This window comes from Rhipicephalus sanguineus, chromosome 7 (assembly GCF_013339695.2).
Source record: "Rhipicephalus sanguineus isolate Rsan-2018 chromosome 7, BIME_Rsan_1.4, whole genome shotgun sequence".
NCBI lineage: Eukaryota > Metazoa > Arthropoda > Arachnida > Ixodida > Ixodidae > Rhipicephalus > Rhipicephalus sanguineus.
Window position 1 is genome coordinate 110,553,393 of NC_051182.1, and position 23,944 is coordinate 110,577,336.

At 48.5% G+C, this 23,944-nt stretch overlaps 1 protein-coding gene across 1 annotated transcript in view; it reads right to left on the bottom strand.

Annotated features, from left to right (window-relative positions):
* The window catches only part of LOC119399749 (ankyrin repeat and fibronectin type-III domain-containing protein 1-like), a 174,466-nt gene that overhangs the window by 10,894 nt on the left and 139,628 nt on the right, over window positions 1–23,944 (bottom strand). The window contains 6 exon segments of the mRNA XM_049417836.1: window positions 881–1,118; window positions 5,078–5,156; window positions 5,638–5,742; window positions 8,815–9,065; window positions 9,592–9,744; window positions 10,302–10,434. Coding sequence (XP_049273793.1) covers window positions 881–1,118; window positions 5,078–5,156; window positions 5,638–5,742; window positions 8,815–9,065; window positions 9,592–9,744; window positions 10,302–10,434 — 959 coding nt within the window.

Genomic DNA, 23,944 nt, shown 5'->3' on the forward strand with positions numbered 1-23,944 from the left:
GAGCACGACACATCTTCAAACGTGTTAGCTCTTTCATGTACGTACGTGCTAACTGTGTACATTTTCTAAGAATACCTTAAACGTTCACAGCATGCATGCTTCACAATAGCAGCATGCCCTCTGCTCGTGCGCTATCACGAGATGGCTAGTTCAACCGTGAACGCACGGGGATTTCGAAAGGTCAGTAGCACCAGTGAAGAAGGTTCATCACCAAGACTTCGCACAGCGAGCGACTGAATTCGACAGCTGGCGCAAAAGCGTTCCGACGTTGCGGTGGATGAACAAAGCGACAACGTATGCCGCTACCAGTGCTGATACCGTCAGCTACAATCGCCAATTTTCCGGTTTCCGTAAGCGGCAATGCGTGCAGAATCGACACCATCATCACGGCGCTTTAGCACACCCTTCATAAAGAAGGCCTTCCGAACGATCACCAGTAAACCCGGTACACAATCTGTGATCTGCACAATTCCATTATTTCCGTCTTTACACTATCATGCTCCACGATACAGCCATTGTTTTCCACACCATCGCCTTTTTAGCAGGCCTTAGTTTTTATATCCAATATAATAATAATAATAATAGTAGTAGTAGTAGTAGTAGTAGTAGTAGTAGTAGTAGTAAGTAGTAGTAGTAGTAGTAGTAATAATAATCATACGACCTTGCGCATGACTATGTTATTACCCCCTTGAACACCAGGCAGAGTCAATGAGCTACAGGACATATATTGCAATAACTACATATGACGACCATGTGGACCACATACACGTACAAGATAGCAAAAAGGAAAAGTAGCAAACGAATATTCTCGATAAGCGTCAAGCACAGGAAGCCTCGTCCCCACGACATAGGAAGGAATCCGCGCGTACGGTATACGTACCTTGAGCAGGGCGTTGGACAGGCTGCCCTGGTTGGCGGACGCGGAGGCGACGCAGCCCGCCAGGTCGTCCACGCATCGGTGTGCCTCGCGCAGCAGCGCCGACAGTTGGGTGGCCCTGGCCTCGGACGTCGGGAACCGGGGGCTCTCGCTAGCGCCACGAGACTGCAGCAGCCGAGCCAGCGACGCCTCGCCCGTCAGAACGGCCACGTCGAGCGCCGTGAAGCCGTCCGTGTTCACGCTGCAAGAGAACAGAGAGGTTTCCCGTTACCAATGCTTCGCGGTAGGCTGGTGGCGAGCGGCACCGATGCATTACGCAACTCGAAGGACAGGCTTTGTGTTTCCTCTGCTTTTACGATGATGCCTTCGAGGAAGAAATGAAAAGTAAGCGATCGTCTTCTTAAGTGCCAAATCCTGGATCTGATTACGAGGCACGCCGATAGCGCCCGTACTCTATAGCAAGTCGTCCTCAGCTGCAGTGTCGCGACCAGATTTGATCGTTGGGCACATCACAACAGATAAGACAAAACACTGCGTCACTTTGTATATAGCAAGGCTTGCAGCACGCATTTAATACACACGAACTATTATTCATTATGACAAGTTTTCAAAATAATAAAAAAATTTATAGATTCGTTCTGACCTACTGGGGTTCTGTTACGCGTACCTGGATCTTAGTACACACTAGAGTGGTTTTTTTTCTATTTTTTCACCGTCCAAGAGCAGTCGCCGCAGGCGGGATCGCACCCGCGTCCTCTAGCACAGTATAACCCAAATGGGCCCCCGCGGCGCGGGTTCTTCGCGGCAGAGAAGAGAACGTAGATGATTATAAGATAAGCGAGCGCTCCCGGAGACGCTGTTATCTGCTTACGGTCAGGTAGCCATCGATTTCTATCCTTCCTTTGGCAAAGGTTAGTGTGATGCCATAGATTACGCAAAGAAGGACACTGCGAGACGTTCAGGGCCGAGCACATGGAGAACATGGAGCCCAAGAGTCCATACCAAGATGAAGAACCTTATGCTCGTGCGTGCGTTCGTATGCGTGTGTATATACACACACGCAAGAGTGCAAACTTTAGAAGGGGAGGTGAACTCCCCCCTCTCGCACCTGGCTACGCCAACGCTACCCACAGCTACCATATCTTCCGTCACCAAGGACTATCCATATCACTTGATTAGGCACTCTTCTAATATGCCGATTGGATTGACTCTGAGAAGATAAGGGGAACTCATGTGGCAGAGTGAACACAATGACATGAGAGAGCAGAAAAAACTGGAACTCACACGTATTTGCGCTTCATCGCGCACCGTCGTCAGTCGACGCTTTACAGTATCCGCACTACCCCGCCATCCACTCCCGTACTACGTTGCGCCAAGTCGCAGCCACGCAGTCGTCCCATGGCGAGTTCGTGGAACTCGATCTCTACTACCGGAGATGTCTGCACGCGAAACCCTATCGTGATCACGACTGGACCGGCTCCCGCGCCGGGCACACACCAGCGGCCCGGAATCCGGCCGGCCCGACGTACAAGAGATGACACCACGCTCTGCAAACGGCAGCTGCTCTTGCTGGCCCGATGTTCTCTACCAGGCGGGCCCGCTCCAGAAGCAGGAAGGAAGAGAGGGCCGCGAACCGGGAAAGCTGTTGGACCGTGACTCCTCACCCCTCGAGTTGTTCTTGCTGGCGACGAGCGTGCGTGCGTACGCGACGTCGACGACTCACGGCGTTTTTTCGGCGTGTCGGCCAGCGCGCGAGAGAGGGCGAGAGATTTCAGTGGAACGGTTTCTTTTTTGTGCGCCCAGGCCCTACAGTATTCTTTTTGCGGAAATGCCGCGGAGAAGGGAAAAGGCCAGCGCGCGCAAACCACGAGCAAGACGAGGAAGTTTACACTGGCTCGGCCCCGCCGGCGAATGGCTCGTGTGTTTTTGCGTGTGTCTGCGTGTGTGGTCGATGAATAGAAACCGAGCGGGAACGCGGCTGCCGACATCGCTTTGGATCAAAATGAATCCTACGTGCACTCGTTATAGACTTCCTTCAACGTAGATGCTTGGACGTTTACGCGCAGACAAGTAATGCTTTTTGCAATGACACGCTTTATCCTCATGCACCTGAAGAAGCGCGCCAGGCAATCAGCCAGTCTAGAGATCTCCGGTAGTCAGCCGTTCCTTATAAGACAACGCCTGCCAGACGGTTACCATAGCAACGCGAGAAGATTGCCGCTACTTATACAACGTAACACACACGCACATAAGGAAGCTGCCGTAATTCTTAAGTTCTCGCAACGTAAACATCAGCGCTATACTGCGTGAATTGACGGTTAGCATACCTCAGCATTGTACACTTAAGTGGCCGAGCAGGGACGCATCTGAGAGCACAGACGATGGTACGTCCAAATGTGTCACTCAATACCTAAATAATAAAGGTTTACGTTGCGATCTGTAGACGAGATTTATGACGTTCATACCCTAGGAGGAAGGCTGAATGCTGGCGCATGAATGCCAGTTTCCCCAACTCGAATTCTTCAACAGCGCATACTAAGCACGTTTCACAAGCGCTTTTCGTCATTCCGTTTCCATCACAATGCGACTGACGAGGCCGGGAATCGAACCCGCCACCTCACGCTATCATCAAAACATCCACAGCCACTCAATCAGGGCGGTGGCGTTTATCGCGAACTTGAATCAAGGTGCGTTGGCGGGCTAGTTGGTTGCCGTTCATAATAGATTTGAACAGCCCGACTGAACACGGACGGGAACTGTATGCCTGTGCGTGTTCTTCTCCGCCCCAGTTCAATCGCCCTGTTGAAATTTTTTATGAACAACTTCCTGTTTTATTTTTATTTTATTTTTTCAACCAAGAGTGCGAAATAGAACTTCAGTGAGAGCGTCACTCGACCTAAACAGTAGTTCAGCACAGACCGGGAGCGAAGTTTACCGAAGCAACGTGGTGGGAACTGAGGTGTCCGCATAGTGGCGCGCTGACGTATCAACACGAGCGCTAGCATGCCGACGTTCCCGAGACGTGACCACGCGGCCGCGCCAGGATACCTCGCTCTCAAATACAGATGTTTCCAAGGCGCGCTCAAATTTGTTTTTCTTGGGTGTGCCCGGTAAATACCCACATGCGGAGGAAGGTTCCTTTTTACGAGATAAAGATGAACGTAAGCGGTAGAGGTGGGGGAAAGGGGCAGCTCAGGCTCTCTCGCTTCCCAGCTGCCTACGTGAGCCGAACCACGCGTTCTCTAGTAGAGCCGAACCCCTTTCTCCTAAGGTATTTCCCTTTCCCTCTTCCGGAAGTCATCCCGCTGAAGAACAGCAGCAAGAGAAAGAAAGGAAGGATGCCGGAGAGAGTGTCGTCGGTCACGCCGTCCCGAACCCGTCACGGAGACGAACACATCCAGAGCGAGGTCGAAGCCGTTACTCGCACAACACAGGCGTTGTGTAAACCCGCGAACGAGGCGTGTTTGTGAGTGGGAGAAACAATTCGAAACGGCCGGACGCGCGCTTCGCTGGTTGGCTGAATGCCGCCGCACTTTACTACTGTGAACGTGCTTAACTTATAGTGAAACGTTGCCACTCGGCGCGTTCCTTTCTCCGAGATGATTCGATTGTTAAGCGAGGCCGTGTCGGAATTCACACGGCTGAAAGTAGGCCGGAAAGCGGCCGGTAAAGCTTACGTCGTCGGAGCGCGCGAATTTCGCATCCGTATTAAATTAATTGTGACACCTAGGCGCGCAAGGAAGGAACGAAAATAGGACTAACGCTGGAACCAACGCTGCAGTAAAGCTTGTCTCGTTTGTTTCGAGGTGCATGCTTTAAGCAAAAGTAAAAAAAAAAAAAACATCATTTAAACCAATCTCTAAGGCGAATACACACATACTTTTTTCTATATCCAACAGATTATCTATGTGCGATTAAAAAAAACTGCTTCGCTGACGGCAAGCTTTCATAACCCGTTTTTTCTTTCTTTATTCATTGAATAATTTACTACTCGTGAAGAAAACAGCTACGTATCACCTTGCACCTTTTCATGTACAAATCAATTTATCAGGGAGGTGCGGCCGCGAACCCACGACATTCCGGTTGCAATCTTTTTTTCTTCAAGTCCAACGGCGCTGCATATCCAATGGGTTTCGCCACTGGTTCTCGGCACCACACCGCCAAACAACGGCATTAAGATCACCGGCATTAATAGCTCACCTGTTGACATCGACGTCACTGGTCTCGAGAATGGAGCGCGCCCGTTCGATGTGGTGGTGCTCCACTGCGGCGAACAGGGCTGCGTGTGAAGTGACGACAGACCAGTCATCCCCTGCTCACATGCTACTGTACTGTCTTTTTCTTTCACGCTAGGATCCAGTAATGCTTGCTCGTTTTGACTACCGCGCTGATTACGGACCAGATATGATGGGTCTGTTACGGAGACATCTTGTCGCAGTTATGCACAATCGTTGCAGGACTAACCACTGAAGTTTTAAAGTCCAGCTCTATCACTTAATAAGCGTAGACGTCAATACTCTGTGATGCATTGGTACATTAAAGAAAGTACAATAACAATGCAGCATGTACAAATGCAACTGATACCCTTGAGTCCTCAGTACCATCATAGCTAACTTCACAGACATTGTAAAGCGTAGAGTTCCCCTGACGATTACTGCATGCACTTCGGCAATCCCGCGTAATACGTTATATAAGAGGCGATGGGGTCACCCTCGCACTACCCCCCTTCCCCCGGACTCGGGCAGCGTTTTCAAACTCACCCTGGAGATCAATGTTGAACTTGTTGAGTTTCTCGAGCTTCTTGCGCTCGGACTTGGACAACGAAAACCCGTCGAGAAGCAGTTCCACACTACTCTGACGCAGGCCTGACGTCACCAATCACCACCACCACCAGGGAGACGATGCAGGGTGCAGAGATTTTTTTGTGCAGGACGCGGTCCGTGGTGGCCGCGGAGAAGGCAAGACCACGTGACGGGGGCAGTTGGTAGAAGACCGTGCAGGGTGGAGAGGAGGTGAAACAGAAGGGAGAGAGGGAACGGGTGTGTGGAGAGAACAGAGGGCACAGAGTGAGGTGGTGTTTGTTGTGCAACCCACAGGGGGCGAGCGAAACCGAGCGGAACAAGGACAGCGGTGGTGTATACAGAAGGTTGTGCGACCACTCCCATCATGCCCTGTTAGACCACGTGACTAGACACTACGCGATGGTCGCACGGAACAGGTGCCGGGGACCCGATGTTAAGTGATACGCAAGTTGCACAGACGGAGCACGATCATACGAGTTATTGGCGGCTCAGGTAATCGCTCTTCAGCCCGTGTGATTTCCGCGAGTCCAATAGTCCCAGCAATCGTGGTATACTTACGTCAACGACGATGACACACGTTCATTGCGATAGTTGGACCCATTGTTCTTTGAAGCATACAAGTTTTCAGAGCTCGAGATCCAAGTGCACTTGCTTTACCGACCATGAATTCTTTAGCTATGGAAACGTGGATAGGACTGACTGACTGACTGATTGATTGATTTACTGATCGACTAATTTATTTATTTTTTATTTTATTTTTTGACAGTTTTCTCTGATACCAGCTTTGCATCAACAGAGCTAGACACAGTACGGGGTAACAGCAGCCAAAGACAAGACCGTGTCCTGCTTTCGCGCTGTAAACATGAGAACTATCGAATGGAATAGTGCACCGGATGATTCGTCTAAACTTCAGGTTATGCAACCACTGGGAAATGCAACCTTTCCCAAGGATTTCAGAGCGTCGAAAAATTTAGCGACCGGCCCTGCACCGTGCGACCATCACGATTGGTCTAAACACAGAAATGGTGTTGTGTTTAATAAACCATCGTGCTGGTGTTGCAGTTAGATGTGAACATTTTCTTACGGCACGTGGCAGTGTTAGAAACCGGATATCTACGGAGTGTTTGTGATCACAAAAAACACCACATAATACACATGCATGCAGAAAGAAACACTTCAGGTGCGCAGTACCGGCCCCAGTGTTCTAATTGGTATTAAGTGTTCGACCCTTTTGTGACATTGTAATCATCGCAATGTAAAACAAACTACTGCAAAAATCTCTAATAAATATCATCTGTGGTTGCAGTTTCGTAATCATAAAAAAAATAATCCCTCGTGGAAAAGTGAATGATGACTGAGGTTCACTATGTCACATCGTGAAGGTATCCAGTTCGTTATTCATGCAGTACACTGATCACTATGGTGCATACAACTATCTTTGCTAGGGACACGAGCTGCTTCTGTTAACACATACAATTACAAAAGCGAACCGCGGTTATCCACGAAAACAATAAGGGTACCCGCGTTGTAGCTAAGCTGGTTAGTATCAGTTACGTAGCAGGACATGCTGCGGCACCTGAGAACGTATAAATTACGATAGCTTTTAACGTATTTGCTACAGATCCGTGCATTAAGCGTAGCTCTATGCATTATATATTATATAAAAAAAAAAAACAGCCACAGAACAGACAGCTTCGATACACCAGATCTGGCTATATACGACGAGATCATACAAAAGTAAAACCCAGCGTGCTATTGGAACATAAAAAGAAAAACACTGCGATGACTTACGAAACATGGCTCGGTGTTTAAGAACTGCGTTTCTAAACAAACAATCCCAAACGGGGCATGCGCATGCGAGGGACATACAGGCTCGAGTTGCATGCGAAGCACCTCAAGTACGTCACAGATTCCGTGCATTTTCGTTACGTCTACAAGACCCTCCGTGTGACAGTGACGAGCGCATCTGTCAGCCACGAATTGCAAGTATGCAAGGCTGCTCGTCGCGCTTTCGCCGGAGGTGCTGACGTGCCCAAGAACGCGGGATGCAGTCGATCGAGCCGGGCAACAATGCCAAAATGCACAAAAATTTTAAAAAAAGTGATACATGCTTCTATAGGAGAGTGCGAATTTCTGAGCTGAAGTATATTTTCTCACTACGGATATTAAACGGACGCAATGAAGAGGATTATTTAACACAAGCTGGCCTAGTGAAGTGAATGTCCGGAACATCACAAGGGGTTTATGCTACCGCACACGCAAAGCACGCGTGGATAAGCTAAAGACAGCGACAGGGTCTTTGACCCTCACGCTGCTTACCACTTTACCTAAATCAATGGGCCAATCCTTAATGGTTATTTTCATGCGTGATTAGTCAGGGGCTCTGATGGTATGACAGCACTGTGTTTTCGCTGTGTGGCCGACTATGGCAGTAAACAACAAAGGAATACCCCGCTCTTTAATGTGGCTGTTCAGTTATCTATTGTCAATAATCTCTTGATAAGCGGCGACTAGATGGAACGTATTTGAGACGTAGTTACGGCGTGACACTCCACGGTGGCTACGGTGTACTCCAAGCTGATGGGACGGCAAGTCATCTGCCTTTTCCGAAAAAAAAAAAATAACAGAAGTCTATGAATTTACTTCTGCGCTGTTGTTGCTATAACTTTACCGAAATATCATGGACTATTGCCCAGATGGTTCAATGTATAACGCTTAGAATCGCTGTTAATTGTCAGTAGTAATAATGTAATTGTTGGGGTTTAACGCCCCTAAACCACGACATATGATTATGAGGGACGCCGTGTATCCGGAAATTTCGACCACCTGGGGTTCTTTAACCTGCATCTCAATCTAAGCACACGGGCCTCAAGCATTCTGCCTACATCGAAATGCGGCCGGGATTCGATCCCGCGACCTTCGGGTCAGCAGTCGAGCACCATTAACCACTAGACCACCGTTGTTAAGGGGGGAAAATGGTAACATTTAGGTATCACCACGTGGAGCACAACCGGAGTTTAAGCGTCGGGCAGCGCCACGGACGCCTCGAATACGTCACAAATACGCGTTCCATGCGGTCGCTGCTTGTAGTCAAGGTTCGACGCGCCTCGGAAGCGTTCGCGCACGCGTACTCACCTGGCACACCCTTGGCGAGTCGACTGGGAACGCTGGGCGAGTTGGGCAGCGCTCCCGGTCGGGACGCGAGGCCCGACGTCGGCGTGGTCTGGAACGATGCTTCGTCCACTTGTCCGTTGGCAGTCAGACACGACGTGTGGTGGTGATGTGCGGCCGCCGCCGCTGCGGCTGCCGCCGTCGCGTCCAGAAGGCTGTCGATGCTGGCCGACCGGCGCAGGGGCGTCGATGGCACACCCGGGAAACCCGTGGCTCTGTAAGTTCGTAAAAAACGGAACAAAGCGGACCAACCGTTAAATCTATGAGGTTCCGTAACTATACGTAACTGTCACTGGCGTAGCCGCGGGGGGGGGGGGGGGGTGCAGGCAATAGCGTGGCTCTGTGGTAGAACACCTGCTTGCCACGCAGACGGCCTGGGTTCGATTCACACTCGAACCGAATGTTTTCATTATTTTATTTGCATCTTTCGATTTTTCGTTCATGGACAAGATGACGAATTTTTGCTCACAACCAACGACGCCGACACCGGAATTGCTGCGAAACTAGCTCTTTAACGCTATTGCATTAATAACGAATGAACCAGCCTGCGAGGTACTGATAACACTAACCCGACATCACAACGTGGCTGTATCAGTGGGGTTAGCGCAAGCCATCTATAGTTTCGTTGCAGAAATGCTCCCCAAATACCCAGCTTTTTTTTTTTTTTTCTTAGAGTGTATGCGTGCTCAGGGGTCTCCGTTACCGCAGTGCACAGCACCACGCGCCGTATACAACACTTACGGGTCGAACACGGACGACGTCGACGAGGCGGGTCCCGGCGGCGAAAGAAGCGTGCTGCTGGCCGAGGGTGACCGCTCGCCGGGCGCCTTCTCCTTTTGCATGAGCAGCCGCGCCAGCTTGGCCAGACCGCCACCCACGCCGCCTTGCTCTTGCCTGCGCAGACCACGGGCAACCATTGGTCACGCGTCGGTGGTCGGCAAGGTAGCGGCTCGTAAGTCATCATTAGACGTTATCTCGAACACTTAAGTATCGACTGCCCTCACTTGGTCGTGGTAGCACTCGGCTACATACACCACGGTCCTCTTCATCCTAAGACGCAGTGTAAGCTTATAGCCTCAACCACTCTCGACGGCGAGACCAGTATTTATATGAATCGTCAAGCGTACGTAGTAAAATTCACTCTACATGACGTTCGAGATACTTGAAATTGCAGGATACGCATTATATGTTTTAAGGGGTTTCAAGAGTTCCCGGTTAACCGAGATGGTAAGCCATTGGTCTCGGGTTCGAATCCTGGACAGGGACGAATGTTCCCTCATTTAAGGAGCGTTACGTTTTCAGAAATCTTGTGCATTTCTTTCGTAGTTTCGTGCAACAGGTGGGTCCACGGTTTCTTTACTCGGTAATCGTATCCCATTCTTGTGGGACGGAATAGCAGAAGCGTCGTTTGTTTCATCCCGTATACGACATCCAAGAGGCGTTCCACTTACTTTTTCGAGCTTCCTCCATCGCCTCGTGTGCTTCCCTGCGAGGCTCCGGAGCCCGCCGACGAGAGGCTGTGACGCGGAGACGGGCTGGGCGACACTCGAACTCCGTCCTCGTCCTCAACCAGCAACTGGCATCCTGCACAACACCAGAACATGGGACACCGTCAAAAACAACGAAGGAAAAAAAAAAAAAACCAGGGCGGTACCGCGGCTTTCTATTCATAACAGGCACAAGCGTTCGCGACAATGCGACGAACCTGCAGCGAACATCGTCTTCTGCACACGCTATTCAGCCCAACGACTGAGTGACAGCTATCAAAGCACGCATCTTGTCGAAACCAAGATCAGATAAAGGCTTGCGTTGGGGCCAGTTGCAATAACATGCTTGTTCTGTCTGCTTAGACCATGCCAAGTTACATCGTATCTACAACAGACATCTGAGTTATACGCCAGCCCGTAATGCTTTAATAGCAAGTTTGGTACTGCGTACGTTGTGTCCGCGACAACCGCTGGTCACTAAGAGAAACAGACTGGGTTCAAAGAGAAGGCAAGCGTGCCAGGCGGATGTTCAAATGCTACGTGGCCAGATGTTATTAAAATGTCTGCGGGAATATTGTGGCCGCAGAAATCACAGGACCGGGTTGATTGGAAAAACATGGGAGAGGATTTTGCCCTGCAATGGACGTAGTCAGGCTGCTGATGACGACGTTGCATCTGCAGCGGTGTTGCCTACATAAGAACAGTGTTTGGCATAGTGCGCATGAGCAGAAGTTCAGCGCACGCGCTGCATGTGAAATATCGCATTCTTATGTATACGCATTATACTAACGCTCGCTAGTATTACCGCGTATTAGACAAAAGGCCACTCCACGCCCTCCGGCTGCTCTCGGTGTCAAAGTACGACACGGTATCGACTTCGACAAGTGACAGATGACTGGTAGCACAGTTCAATAACTACCTTGGCTTATGCATACCAGTGGCCGGGGTCTGTGTGCAGAATGCACGCACTCCGCAATGCGCGTGCGCGAAAGACGTGAGACAATTTGCTTGCGCAAGTTGCAAATCGCGTGCCACGCAGCTTTTTTTTTTTCCCCCGTGTTGCGTGGCGCGTGAGCATTTTTTGCTCGAAAGGGACGCGCGGGCATGCGAGCGCGCAAGAATAAGACGACGTTGCGAAGTGTTTTGAGATAATGGCCGGCACACCTGCACTTTTCTTTTCGACGAATATATTAAAGGCGAGAGCCAGCGAGGGCAGCGAAAAGGATTGGAGACAGCAGCACCAACGTGCACGGAACTTGCGGCGATCCGCCTCGCACGTTTTAGGCGCACCGTGTTGTTTCGTTCGAGGGCTTTCGAAACGGGGAAAACACTAAGTATTATACAATGCTGCAATACAAGAATTAGAAAAAAATAGGATCTTAGCATTAAAGAATGAAGATGTGTTCAAGAAGACATGCCTCTCTCAATTCGTGAGCGATGTACAAGAGTTGCAGCACAGCCGAGCGCCATCGCAAAGGGTTTTCCTTACGCCGATGAACCCTTCCAAAAAACGTATGCTCCTGCTATGCGTTATTTATTTATTCTTCCTATTTTCTTACTTCTTCGCTGAAACGCAAGCGCAGTCGTGCACAAAGCTCACGTTTTTTTTTTTTTCTCTCCGTTTTTCCTTGAGAAAAAAAAAGAAAAAAAAACGAGTAGCCGACAAGCGCACTAAGCGACCGTCGAATTCCGGCTCGTCATTTGCGAGACGTGTAGCACTTCAACAACGCAAGTCAGCTGTTGGAAGTGAAGAGAGATATGAAAAGACCTTGGGGGCGAGTGAATTCTTCGGCATACGGAGAGCCGTGCACTGTATTTCGCGCTTATTAAAAAGAAGAAAAACAATCTAGGCGGCAGAACTTTGTCATATGGACCAGGATGCGCAAGTGAAACTTAGAATGGTCTTACTTAAAATGGTAAATAATGAAAACTGCGATGTGGCATTGCGCATGTTGGTATCAATTTTACACCTCCATTATTTGTCGTTTAATAGTATCATTATTTTTTAATCTCTGACACTTTTTATTTACCCTATTGTACACTTGTGTTAACGCCTGTACGACAATATTTATACACACTTGTAACCCACTACTGTGAAAATCCGTAATGGGATTGACAATATCACGAAACGAAGAAATAACTATTGCAGGCAAGGCGGTGATGATGACTATGATCGTCAAACATAGCGCGTACCTCAGCATAGTGATGATTGAGCCAGGAATGAAACGGTTCTAGGAAACGGGTGAATATAACTATGTTAACTGCAGGATAGAAACAATGTGATAGAAAAAAAGGCGACACAGGGAACGATAGGAAAGCACGCAATTAAATAGTCAAGTCAGAACGGTTAACAATTACAACTAAAAGGGAGATAATGAGGGTTCACTGGATGACTGAAGTGGAAACTGATTTGCATTCACGGTAACAGGGACAGTACGGGACGAAAATAAACTGAACACGTCAGATACTTTGCGGCATCATGGATGTCGAACTGTCGAGCAGCAGCTTCCTATGGGCCCCGCCACGGTGGTCTAGTGGTTATGGCGCTCGGCTGCTGACCCGAAGGTCGCGGGATCGAATCCCGGCCGCGGCGGCTGCATTTTCGATGGAGGCGAAAATGTTTGAGGCCCGTGTACTTAGATTTAGGTGCACGTTAAAGAACCTTAGGTGGTCGAAATTTCCGGAGCCCTCCACTACGGCGTCTCTCATAATCATATCGTGGTTTTGGGACGTTAAACCCCAGATATTATTATTAGCTTTCTATGGCTTGAACCTATAGTACCGATGCTCCAAGTCAGAAACAAAGTTTACGAAGAGGAACTTCGGAAGCCCTTTCTTTTTTTTTTTTTTTTCAGCATCGCAGTCACGTTTGGAGTATAGTGTAGCCGGCGCGGATGGCCGTTAAATGTTACGCGGAGCCAGATAGACGATGAAGAACTAAATTCCATATTCCACGGAAACGGATCTCGTTTCCTTCCAAGAAAGCAGGACGAAAGATGGCGATGAGTAATGGCACGTCTTCGGCAGCCAAGGAGAAGAAGCAAGCGCGCAGTTATTGCAGCGTAACGGAAAAGAACAAAAGGTGTAAGTGATGCAACCGAAGCAGGCGTGACGTACGGCCTGCTTGGATCATATTTCTAATCTTGCTCGAATGATCTCTCTCTCTCGAGAGAGAGAGAGCATCCGGTTCCTGGATGTTGTCCAAGGCGATGCCGCGAGCGGTCCGTGTGAAAATGAGTGAGAACGCGTTCGCGTGGTATTTATGCGTGCTTGTATGTGTACACACACACACACACACACACACACACACACACACACACACACACACACACACACACGTCACTCTACACAGGCGCCTGTTTCACAACGAAGTTCCGATAGGCACCGCCGCGCCATTATGCGTTAGTTCCAGGTGCCCGTCACGTTCTTCGATTTAAGAGACCTCGTTCTACCATAGATTATATGGCGAGCCCTAAGGGTGAGAAGCGATCCGAAACGTTTACAAAAGGTGTGCGGAATTATTACTCAAGCGTAAAAAGGCAGCCTGGCAGACTGAAGCGGCTGTTAAGATTTCACGATAACTGTGGCGTGAAGAATATTGGCCGGAATGGGAAGAGCCAGGGCGTGTTCGGGCCTGAGTGTCCGGACAGGTTTGAAGACAGAAAAGGAAGTTCCGGAACTACCGTAAAATTCCGCTGGTAACGTGAGTACGTTTGAAAAGAAACGATAAGCGTGATATACTGCGCGTGTGTACATTTCGTATTGATTGTGCAATACAGTACGCCGCGGTGGTACAATGGCTGCGGTGCTCGGGAGCTGAACCGAAGGTGGCGGGTTCAATCACTGCCGCGGCGGTAGCATTTCGGTAGAGGCGAAATGGTAGGGGCCCGTGGACTGTGCGATGTTATGGCATGTTAAGGAACACCAGATGGTCGAAATTTCCGCAGCCCTCCACTACGGCGTCACTCATAATCATATCGTGGTTTTGGCACATAAAACCCTGGTATTATGCTGTGTTATATGCGTTTGCCTTTTCTTTTGCACCGTTCTATAAGAAGCCCCGAAATCGGAAATGCGGCCTAACTTGATGCCATCACGTGACTTGAACAAATGACCTCACCGCAACGCCTCTAGTGAATGCGCCGAAGGAAACGCAGTGCGCGTCTTGCGCATGTCCAAATCAGGCGTTGCAGATATGGCACTTGACCACAGAGAAGTCACGGTTTCAAGTTAAGACCACGGTGTAAGTATTCGTACACCGTGTTAAGACACATTTCTGCATACAGGGATGAGTACGTAAGAAGCAACACCAACTTGCCCAGAAACAATTCCTTTAAGAACATGACGGTAGGTGACGCCATGAAGGTGACGAGGACGGGAACCACGTGACAGTCAATGCGACTTCACTAGGACAACGGCGACCATGGTAAGCGAACAATCATTGACTAAAATGGCATCACGGAAACTTTGCGCGGCGACGAGATCGACAATGGTTCCTCTGGCCTGAGTAGCTCAATCGTCATTCGTCCGGTTTCCGTCACCCTAAAGTTTTCACCGACATCCGTCATCACGTCAATGGCGTCTTCGTATTGTTTTCGTCGAAGACTGGACGCGTGGGCGACATTTAGAGCATTGGTCAACGTAAGCGGCGTCCTGTTCTTGACGTGGACCCGGCAGCTCAACGGCCTCTCCTGACTGCGGACCTCGGTGACGTTAAAGTATCGTGACGGGACTGTAGACAGTTCTGCCGCATCAGGACCGCCACACACTGCCGCGGCCGCCAAATCACCCTGGCCCTTGCGATGGCGATTCCGTGTTCGGACTCCGTGTCCAACCAAGATCAAGATCATGGAGGCTGCTCTCTCTGAACGCAGGTGCGAGGTGCGAAGATCGAAAACATGCAAACAACACTGACGTCAGCATCTATAGCGGGCATTGGAGGGGAATCACTTTTCATGCGATGACGCAGATTTTCCATGCCGCAAATGGCCTAAAGGTCACTTAGTAACGTCAAAGTTGAAATATGCAGTTGAGGCTGTTTTTGCGAAGCATAATTGTTCCCCGGAACAGCCATCGTGAGGCGATATAGACGCGTCAAACGTTGCGCTTCGCGCTTGCGAGTACGTGCAAGGAAAAAATGGTTGCGCGTAAAACTAGACAAGGACGCAGAAGACACGGAGGAGCGCAAACTTTCACCTTTTTGTTTTGCAAGTACACTTGACAAATACATATCTGCGCCGACAACGCCACGAGCTTCTCGCTGTTGAACGTTTATTTGAGCTATCGAGAAGATTCGTGTCAACTGATCGTCCCTGTGCGTCGAATATATCTCTGTATACATTTAGTCTTTATATCTGGAGGGAACCGTAGAAGAAGCTGGAGGAGGTGGGGTCCTTGTGTTCTATTCTGGACACTGTCAACTTCCGCCATCTTGTCAAATTTTGTAATGGCGGCGTTTTAAGCCAATCAGAGAAGTCGTAGCAGCCCTCTGGGCAAATCAGAGTTGACGAATGGCGGAATTTGCCGACATGGCGGAATTTGCCAATGTCCAGAATAGCGCCCCTTAAGCCGTGTTTAAGGCAATTACGATGCAAGATATTCCACAAAATCTAGACGAATTCCGTGACTGGAAACTTCGTGACTCGTTCTGCACAAGTGGACATTTGGCTACTTATCACTAATTAAGGAGCAGAACCGGAACTGACAGATACAGTGAAGTGACAGCTGTAGTGGCAGGTAGAATGCTAATGTACGGAACCAGTGAATAAACACAGACGCGGACACGGTATCTTCGCGCTTAGCCTTTGTTTCTCTGCGCGCTGTCACATAAAAAAAAAGAACACGAACATAATTCAAGCTCTTGTGATTCGTAGGTTATTAATCGAACTTTTTATACCCTAATAAAAATTCGCTTTTTTTGTTTGTTTTCGTTTTCTTTTCTTGCTTCTATAGCGGGAATGCTCAACTGAATGGCAGCAACATCACCGTGTCAGAAAAAAGACGTGAGGAAAGAAGATCGCATGGCGCATTGCATGCTGCGTCCTGTAATTGTGAAATAACAGCCGATAGCCGACCATTATCTATTTGCGGAGTGACATTATCACGGCGGCGGCTGCGTGGCTGCGTCGCAACCAAGTGGCGCCCATCCCAGCCAGCGATTACAAAACTTAACGCGCTTCTTTAATGCCGCTTGGAGCGAAGGGGGCTTGCCCAACAATGTCGCAACGTAAGGCTGTTGTAGAATCAGTCTATGCTCGACATCACTAACGCCACGCGCAACGTCGTCCTTGTGAATTGTCCTTCCTGTATGAAAAAGGCGTCCTGTTTCACAGCTACGTTTTGGCTTGGCAGGCACCCGCCGACTATACTGAAATAACTCGAAGGGAGCCGATGCAAATGTGGCGCCTTCATCCCGCCGTAAACATTCGAGCATCTGTAGAGACGAAAGAATCGAGGAAGGGTTCAACCTGTTACGCCTGATTGGTATGACTAATTATATGCCGCTGAAGCGACCCTCAAAACAGCGTCGCGGACTTGGCTCCGTACAAAACTGTGGGAGAACATTACAGCTTTGTCTACGGAAGCTCGAGTCACAAGTCGAGCCTACAGAGATCGACTTCTAACTCGACTTCTGACAGCGTTTACCCAGTTTTGTCGAGGCAGCAAATTGGACGAGTCAGAACGCTCCTTACACAAATGAGATGACTTGCCGATTTATCCTGACCAGATTTCACTTCAGCGCGTCTTGAGTCAAATTCATCGCATTTCTTTGTCGCGTACAGTTCCGGTATTACGCAAGAGAGAAGCCGCGTTTACTGCGCGCACGCCGCGGTCAGTTTCGATATCGCCGTTAAAATTCGATGGTGAATATATCGGATTGCGTGCAACTTTCGCGATTTATAAAAAAAGAAAAAAGAGGGTTTGCCGTAAATTGGCACGCAGTATACGCCTTTCTAATATAAACGACTACTTTAAATTCCCAATTAAAAAGCTAATTAACGATTCTGGTTAATTAGTCCCGTCAGTATCATTTCAGCTGCGGCAAGGTATTTCCTCCTCAACGTAGATTTCGTGTGCGAAAACTAGAGGAGCCTTACTGTAATACGGTTTTTATAAGAAACTAAAGAAAAAAAAAAACCCTGTATAACAATGCACTTCGCAGCGCAGGAAAAACAGACACAAAGAAGACGACACCAGACAACATTTTTTCCTGCGCTGTTTTTCCTGCGCTGCGAAGTGTTTAAGATGATCAACCAACAGGCCCAATTCGCCACAATTCTGAATAACAATGCAATGGTTCAAGCACAAATATATCAAGCGAAGCTAGCCAATAGTGCCACGCTAACACGCTCGACGACTCCAGTTTGATTCCCGCCATCGGCGGCTGCACTTCGATAGGATAAAAAGCAATAACGCCCGTGTACAGTGGAATCGCGTTGATACGATTCTGCACAATATGTTTTTCGGCCTAATACGTTTTTTTTTTTCCCCTTTTTATTCCCCGCTAACGTCCCTTGGAAATAATGCATTTTTATGAGTTTAATAGGGCCACATTTTTGCCCCGGATTGGATAATACGACCACAAAAGAGGATCTTGAACAATATATCTAGAAATTCTACGTTTATTCTTCGGTAAACTAGCTTCTTTTACTTTTCAGAAGAATTTATTCCTAGACGGTGAAAAGAAGAAAGTGCAGGGCAAATTGACCAAATTATCCAATTATGATCAATAAAAGTGAGTTGCCGACGGCGCATGCATATTTTCCTCCTGTTTTTAACCTCTTTGGTTGATACGTTTTTTGCATAATATGGTTCATTTTCCCGTTCCCGTGAAGGCAGGCCCATAGCCAGGAATTTTTTTCGGGGGTGCGGGGCCACTTGCTGAAAACCTTGACTATTTGAGAAAAACACCTATTTTCATTATTTATTTTTGGTAAAAATACTTACTTCACCAAAATTTCGGGTGGCGCCTGGGCCCCTACGGTGCCCCCCCCCCCCCCCCCCCCCCCCCCTCTAGCTACGGGCCTGCGTGAAAGACGTCTCAACGAGATTCCGCTGCATTTAGATGCATGTTAAAAAAAAAAAAGAACCAAGTGACGAAAATTAATGCAGAGTCCCCATTACGGCGTGCCTCATAATCATATCGTGTTTTTTTTTTTTTTTGTATACGTGAAAACCCCAGCGATAATTATTATTATAGAAGCGAGTTTTCTAAGCGACGTCAGCCATCTTCCACTGGAGGAAGAAGAAACGGCGGGGGCTCTGTCCGGCGGGACGCTGGAAATTAATCGCCTTCTCACGAAGTACTCTTGACGCCATTCGAGTTCTTAGTTCACTCTCGCCTGTTGTTTTATAATAAGGGCGTCGTCACGAGTGCCCGGTAATGGCATTTAGTGTGCGGCTGCCAAGTCAGACGTCATAAACGCGGCGCCGACTGTTCACCTAGCGATACACATCGGGCTGCCGCCGCCGCGAAAAAGTTTTCCGCGGCAGATGCCGTCCAGGGGAGCTCATAACGAACACCGCCGAATGTGAGATAAACTTCGCAACGGCGAGCGGCCATTTTTTTAGAACGCGAAAGAATCGTACATCCATTATCGCGTGTCTTCAGATGTAGCTGATAATATGGAGCAATAGTGCACGTCTGACGTTCGTGTAACTGCATACACTGAATACACGTCAACAGGCCTTTCAGCGTCCACTTGCCCTCCTCGCCTATACCCCCGCCACGAAGGTCAGTGTATTGACGAAAGGTTGTATATAACGCGATCTAATTAATTGTTACCGAACGCTTTGCAGAACACACACACACACACACACACACACACACACACACACACACACACACACACACACACACACACACACACACACACATATATATATATATATATATATATATATATATATATATATATATATATGAAGACGCAATGACGCTCCACATGAAGTGTAGTTCCGAAAAATGATTCTGACAAATACGATTGCATAGAAACTGAAGGGAGCGTTAACTTGGACGGGTGAGAGCGAACTGCTGCGTACCAGCACCTTTTATGAACGAAGCGGATGTGCGCAACTACATAGATTGAATGAATGAGCAGTTGATGCTCGCAGAGTTACAGTAAATCTATGAGAAAAACGGACATTACAGCAGTGACCGCACGCATAGCGAGTTCCTCGTGTGTAGATGTGCAACGCGTGCAAGAAGCTTGCGTGAGATTACGGTGCGCGCGAATCCAATATTTTCTGTTTTTCAATTTGCTAATTCACGCAGAAAGGTGCGAGAGAAAAGCAGAGTGTTGAAACTCGCAGAACAGTAAAACGCGCGTGAATTCCGGCGGGGCTGCCATATCCTGGAATTCGAACGAACCCAACCCGCTGAATAGCGGTCTGTACTTTTACGTCAGTGTCGCTAAAGGAGCAATTGAACACTTTAAGAAATCTTTTCACTGGTATAGCGCCCTGCCGACTTCTTGCAAGCGGGATTTTTTTTCCCCTCGCAATCATTGTGAAAGCCGCGCCAAAGTTACGAGCTATATCAGATTACGAAGTGCAATCTAAACAGTGCCATATGTAGGCCACACTTTCAAAGAAACACGGATGACTCGAGGGAATTCCCCCCGAAAATTCATTTCACTCCGACACGTAACATTTGACCGCGGCGCGAAGGAACGGATTAAAGACGGCTTTATAATTAAAATTTATTTATGCGTGAGCACGAGCGGAGAAGGAGAGAAGCTCCTGAAGAACGTTCCGTTTGCGAAATCGCCCCGACTGTCACGCGCTTTGCCGGCAGGGCCAGTGGCGCCGAAAGGGAACGTCTACGCGGTAACAACTCCGGCACGTCCTGCTCACCCCCCCCCCCCCCCCCCCGGACACCGGAGCCGTATACGTAAGCTGCACAGATGGACACGTTCGAGCTGCGAAGGAGCCATTCGCGCGTCGTGCGTGCTAAGAGGGACATTGTTTCATTGCGCCGCGCCGCGCGGAATACCAACACGCGCAGCGCGTTTGGCAGCGCTTAATGGCGACGGGGAATTCCCCTTTTGAGTGGTGCTTTTGGTCTTTATCCCGGGATAACAGAGAGCGTGACACACGCCTGAATAGAGCCATTGCTTGACCGATTGACTGAGGAAGAGTAATCCACAGATTGGTTGAGGAGTGGGAGCCTTTGTCAGGTTCTTGTAGCCTTTTGCTACTAACTCCTGTTTCTTTTGTAGAAGCGAATAAACTTCAAATTCAGCTAAATTACTGATTGAATGACACAGCCGGCCAACCGACCGCTTGAGTTAGCTGAACTGCCAAACGACTGACCAAGCTGACCTACCGCCAGACTGACTAAGCTGACCCACCGACTGCTAGAGTAAAAGAACTGATCGAGTGACTGACTGTAAGCTGACTGACTATACTTAACGAACTGCTTGATTCGCTCAAACGAATAAATTACATGACTAACCAAACTTCACGACTGACTGAATTGACTGATAGAGATTGGTGACTAAGTTGAATGAACCGACCGACCGACCGACAAGTATTCACATGCCTAGGCAACGCAGGCGCTGCGAGAGACGAAGCACATGCCTATTTGATTGACGGCTCTGCTAAAGTGCAGGGGCGAGCTTCGAACGCGAGTTATTTCGCGTTCCACCAGGATCGGCAACTTACTGTCACCCGACTTAAAACCACGACCTTGGTTACGATCCGCGGCCCGGTGCCCCACGACTTGATGATCCGTCACGGCTTCCCACAGCGTGTGGCCTCCGCGACTATCTCCGGCAGCACCACACTGCATAACTACTCGCGGAGGCCACGCACCGTGACGTTGAGTGCATGGACTGACAGCCGGAGCAGCAGTCGCCTTTTCGTCACTGTTTCCCGGTTCTTCGCTCTTCGCGAGAGCGCATATACGCACGCGTGTTGCGCATTATAACGAGCGAGGTAGACAGCGCGCGCGCCTGCACGCCGTCCAAGATGCACTCGCGTGTACACAAGCTGTCGCCGCGCAGGCGCACAGCGAAACGCGACGCAAGCAGCGAACGACCGCGCATAGGCGCGCCGGCCGTTCTCGTCCGGCCGGTCCGAAAGAGAAGCCCCGCGGCGACTCCAGTGATTGATGGAGTCGCGACGGCCCGCGTAACGAACGGATGCGTCACCCGATGGGAACGCCCCACTTTCGAAAGCCGTTAGCAACGTCGGCGCCACAATTTTCTGGTCTCTCGGCCGAATCGAAAAGGTAAATACACGACGATCGACTCTCTCCCCTCCGCCATCAAGGGAAGGTCGCGCTGCACTGAACGGGTGGGAAGCGAAGTAACGATATGCATGAAAGCATCAGTTAACTCTGGTGCCTACTTCCATGGGAGCCGCATAAAAACAAGTACATACAGCCAGTCACTCTATACAACACATACAGTAGACTACGTTGTACATTTGCATACGTGAATTAGCGAAAATTTCAAACATCAAATCAAATAGTGTAACAAATAATGCCACAAGAACAACTGAAATCCTGAAGGTTATGCGAGAAATTCAAGTGTTATGCACACTAATGCATACACCCACGAACCGTAAACATTCAGAACACCCCGGGTTAATGAATGAAAACAGAAGAACGTGAGAACTCATAAAAGTGAGACCGGAACTCCGCGTATAATACACAGTTAATGAGCAAGGCCACAACAACCACCAAAGTCACGAAGATTATGCGAGAAATCCACGTGTCACGGAAAGTATAGTATACATGCGTAACATGTTGAGCAGTCGTAGCGCCCCAGCTAATGAATAAAAGCACGAGAACGTCCAAAGTCACGAAAATTAGACCACAACTCCACATATTATGCACAGTTGATCAATTCGCAGGGATCTCAACAACTACTGAAGTTATGAAGATAATGTGAAGAAACCACGTGTCACGCGCACTACAGCATATATTCACGGAATGTAAACATCCGGAACACCACCGCCGATTAATCAAACAAGGACAATCAAAGCCATTGAGGTTAGACCAAAACTCCACGTACACCCCCCCCCCCCCCCATTGCACAATTAATAAATAATGTCACTAGAAGAACCTATGCATCATGAAGATTATACGAAACATCCACGTATAATGCGCACTACAGTACACATTCATGGAATTTAAATATGCTGCACGCCCCAGCTGTTTGATGAAACTACTAGAACATCAAAAGCCACGAAAATTAGACCAGAACTTCTGTAATGCCTGCAGTTAACAAATAATGTCACAGGGACAACTTACGTCGTGAAGATTATACGAAACATTCACCTACTATGCACACCACTGGTTATGGCGCCAAACCGAAAGCAGCACACAGCTACCTCTCTGCGCGAATTTCGTTGCAGGAATCTACGCATGTAGTGGGCAACGTACTGTTCGGGCTTCCGGCTCTGCTTGCCCACAGTTTCCGGCGTCTGGCTGCGACGCTAAGTTTTGAAAACCCTGACTGTTCCTCGTCGAAGCTGCTCATTGTCTGTCTGGGTGGTCGCGTGGGACCGTCCTAATTATGGTGTTTCAGTACGCGAGAAAAAAAAAATATCGCGCTGTCAATCACGCCACTGTTATACTGCGATTGACGCGCGTTTTTACGACTGCGTGAGAGGCGTGTGAACGTCAAGCACTTCCTGCGTCGTGCCTTCCGTCAAAGGCGCAATAAATCGCGGCTCAATTCGCGCACGTCAGTGCTCTCGGAAAGCGAGGAAACCGCAGTACAAAAACAAAAAAAAAAAAACCGTGGCGATGAAAGAAAGCGCATTATTTTTTTTTTCTTTCGTGGTAGTTCAAGGAACGCACGCTTCTTCGTATAGCTGCGAGTGCAAAGCAGCGTGCTTAGAAATTCTCACGCGCTCGTCGGGCGCGTCGCGTTTGACGACAATGCCTTTGTTCATTAAAACGAGTCGAGCGTTAACATCATTTAGCGGGCCCGTTAAAGAAACGTTTACCCAAATTTCGAAATCGAAATATCTATTTCTTTTTTCGTTTTCTCTCTCGCTCTTTCTTTCTTGTGGTACGCGCAACAAGTGACACTATTGATTCTCTTTCAAGCACTTCCGGTCGAGCACTCACTTCCGGTTCTAAGAATATTCAGAAAATGCACCTCAAAAGAAGAAAAGTGGGACGAAATCGATAGTTCTTATTCAAGTTAAGAGTTATATTGAATACATATGACGATCGGAGCTTAAGATATGGTCCAATTAACTGTTAGCGTCATTATGAAAATTTAATGAGTTCTCGCTGACATTGTTTTCACTTTGGAACCTCCTCCTGTTACATGTAACTACTATATGTTAGGCGTATTTTTGAGACATCACAATGATTTTCAATATATATACTTAAACGTCGATATAACGAACTTCCGTGCAACTTATTACAAAGAATTTCCATTTTTGTAACCTATAATGTCCATAGAACGCCATGCATTTTTTTAAACATCAGTATAACGAAGCTTGTTTATGGGCGATTTCAATATAACGTAGTTTCACTGCTATACCGCACTGGAATCCAACTTGTGACGCCTGATGGTGGCGATGGTCATATGGCTGACTTGCACTTGGTTATGCGAGCGCATTTTTTTTAAAAGAGAAGCCGG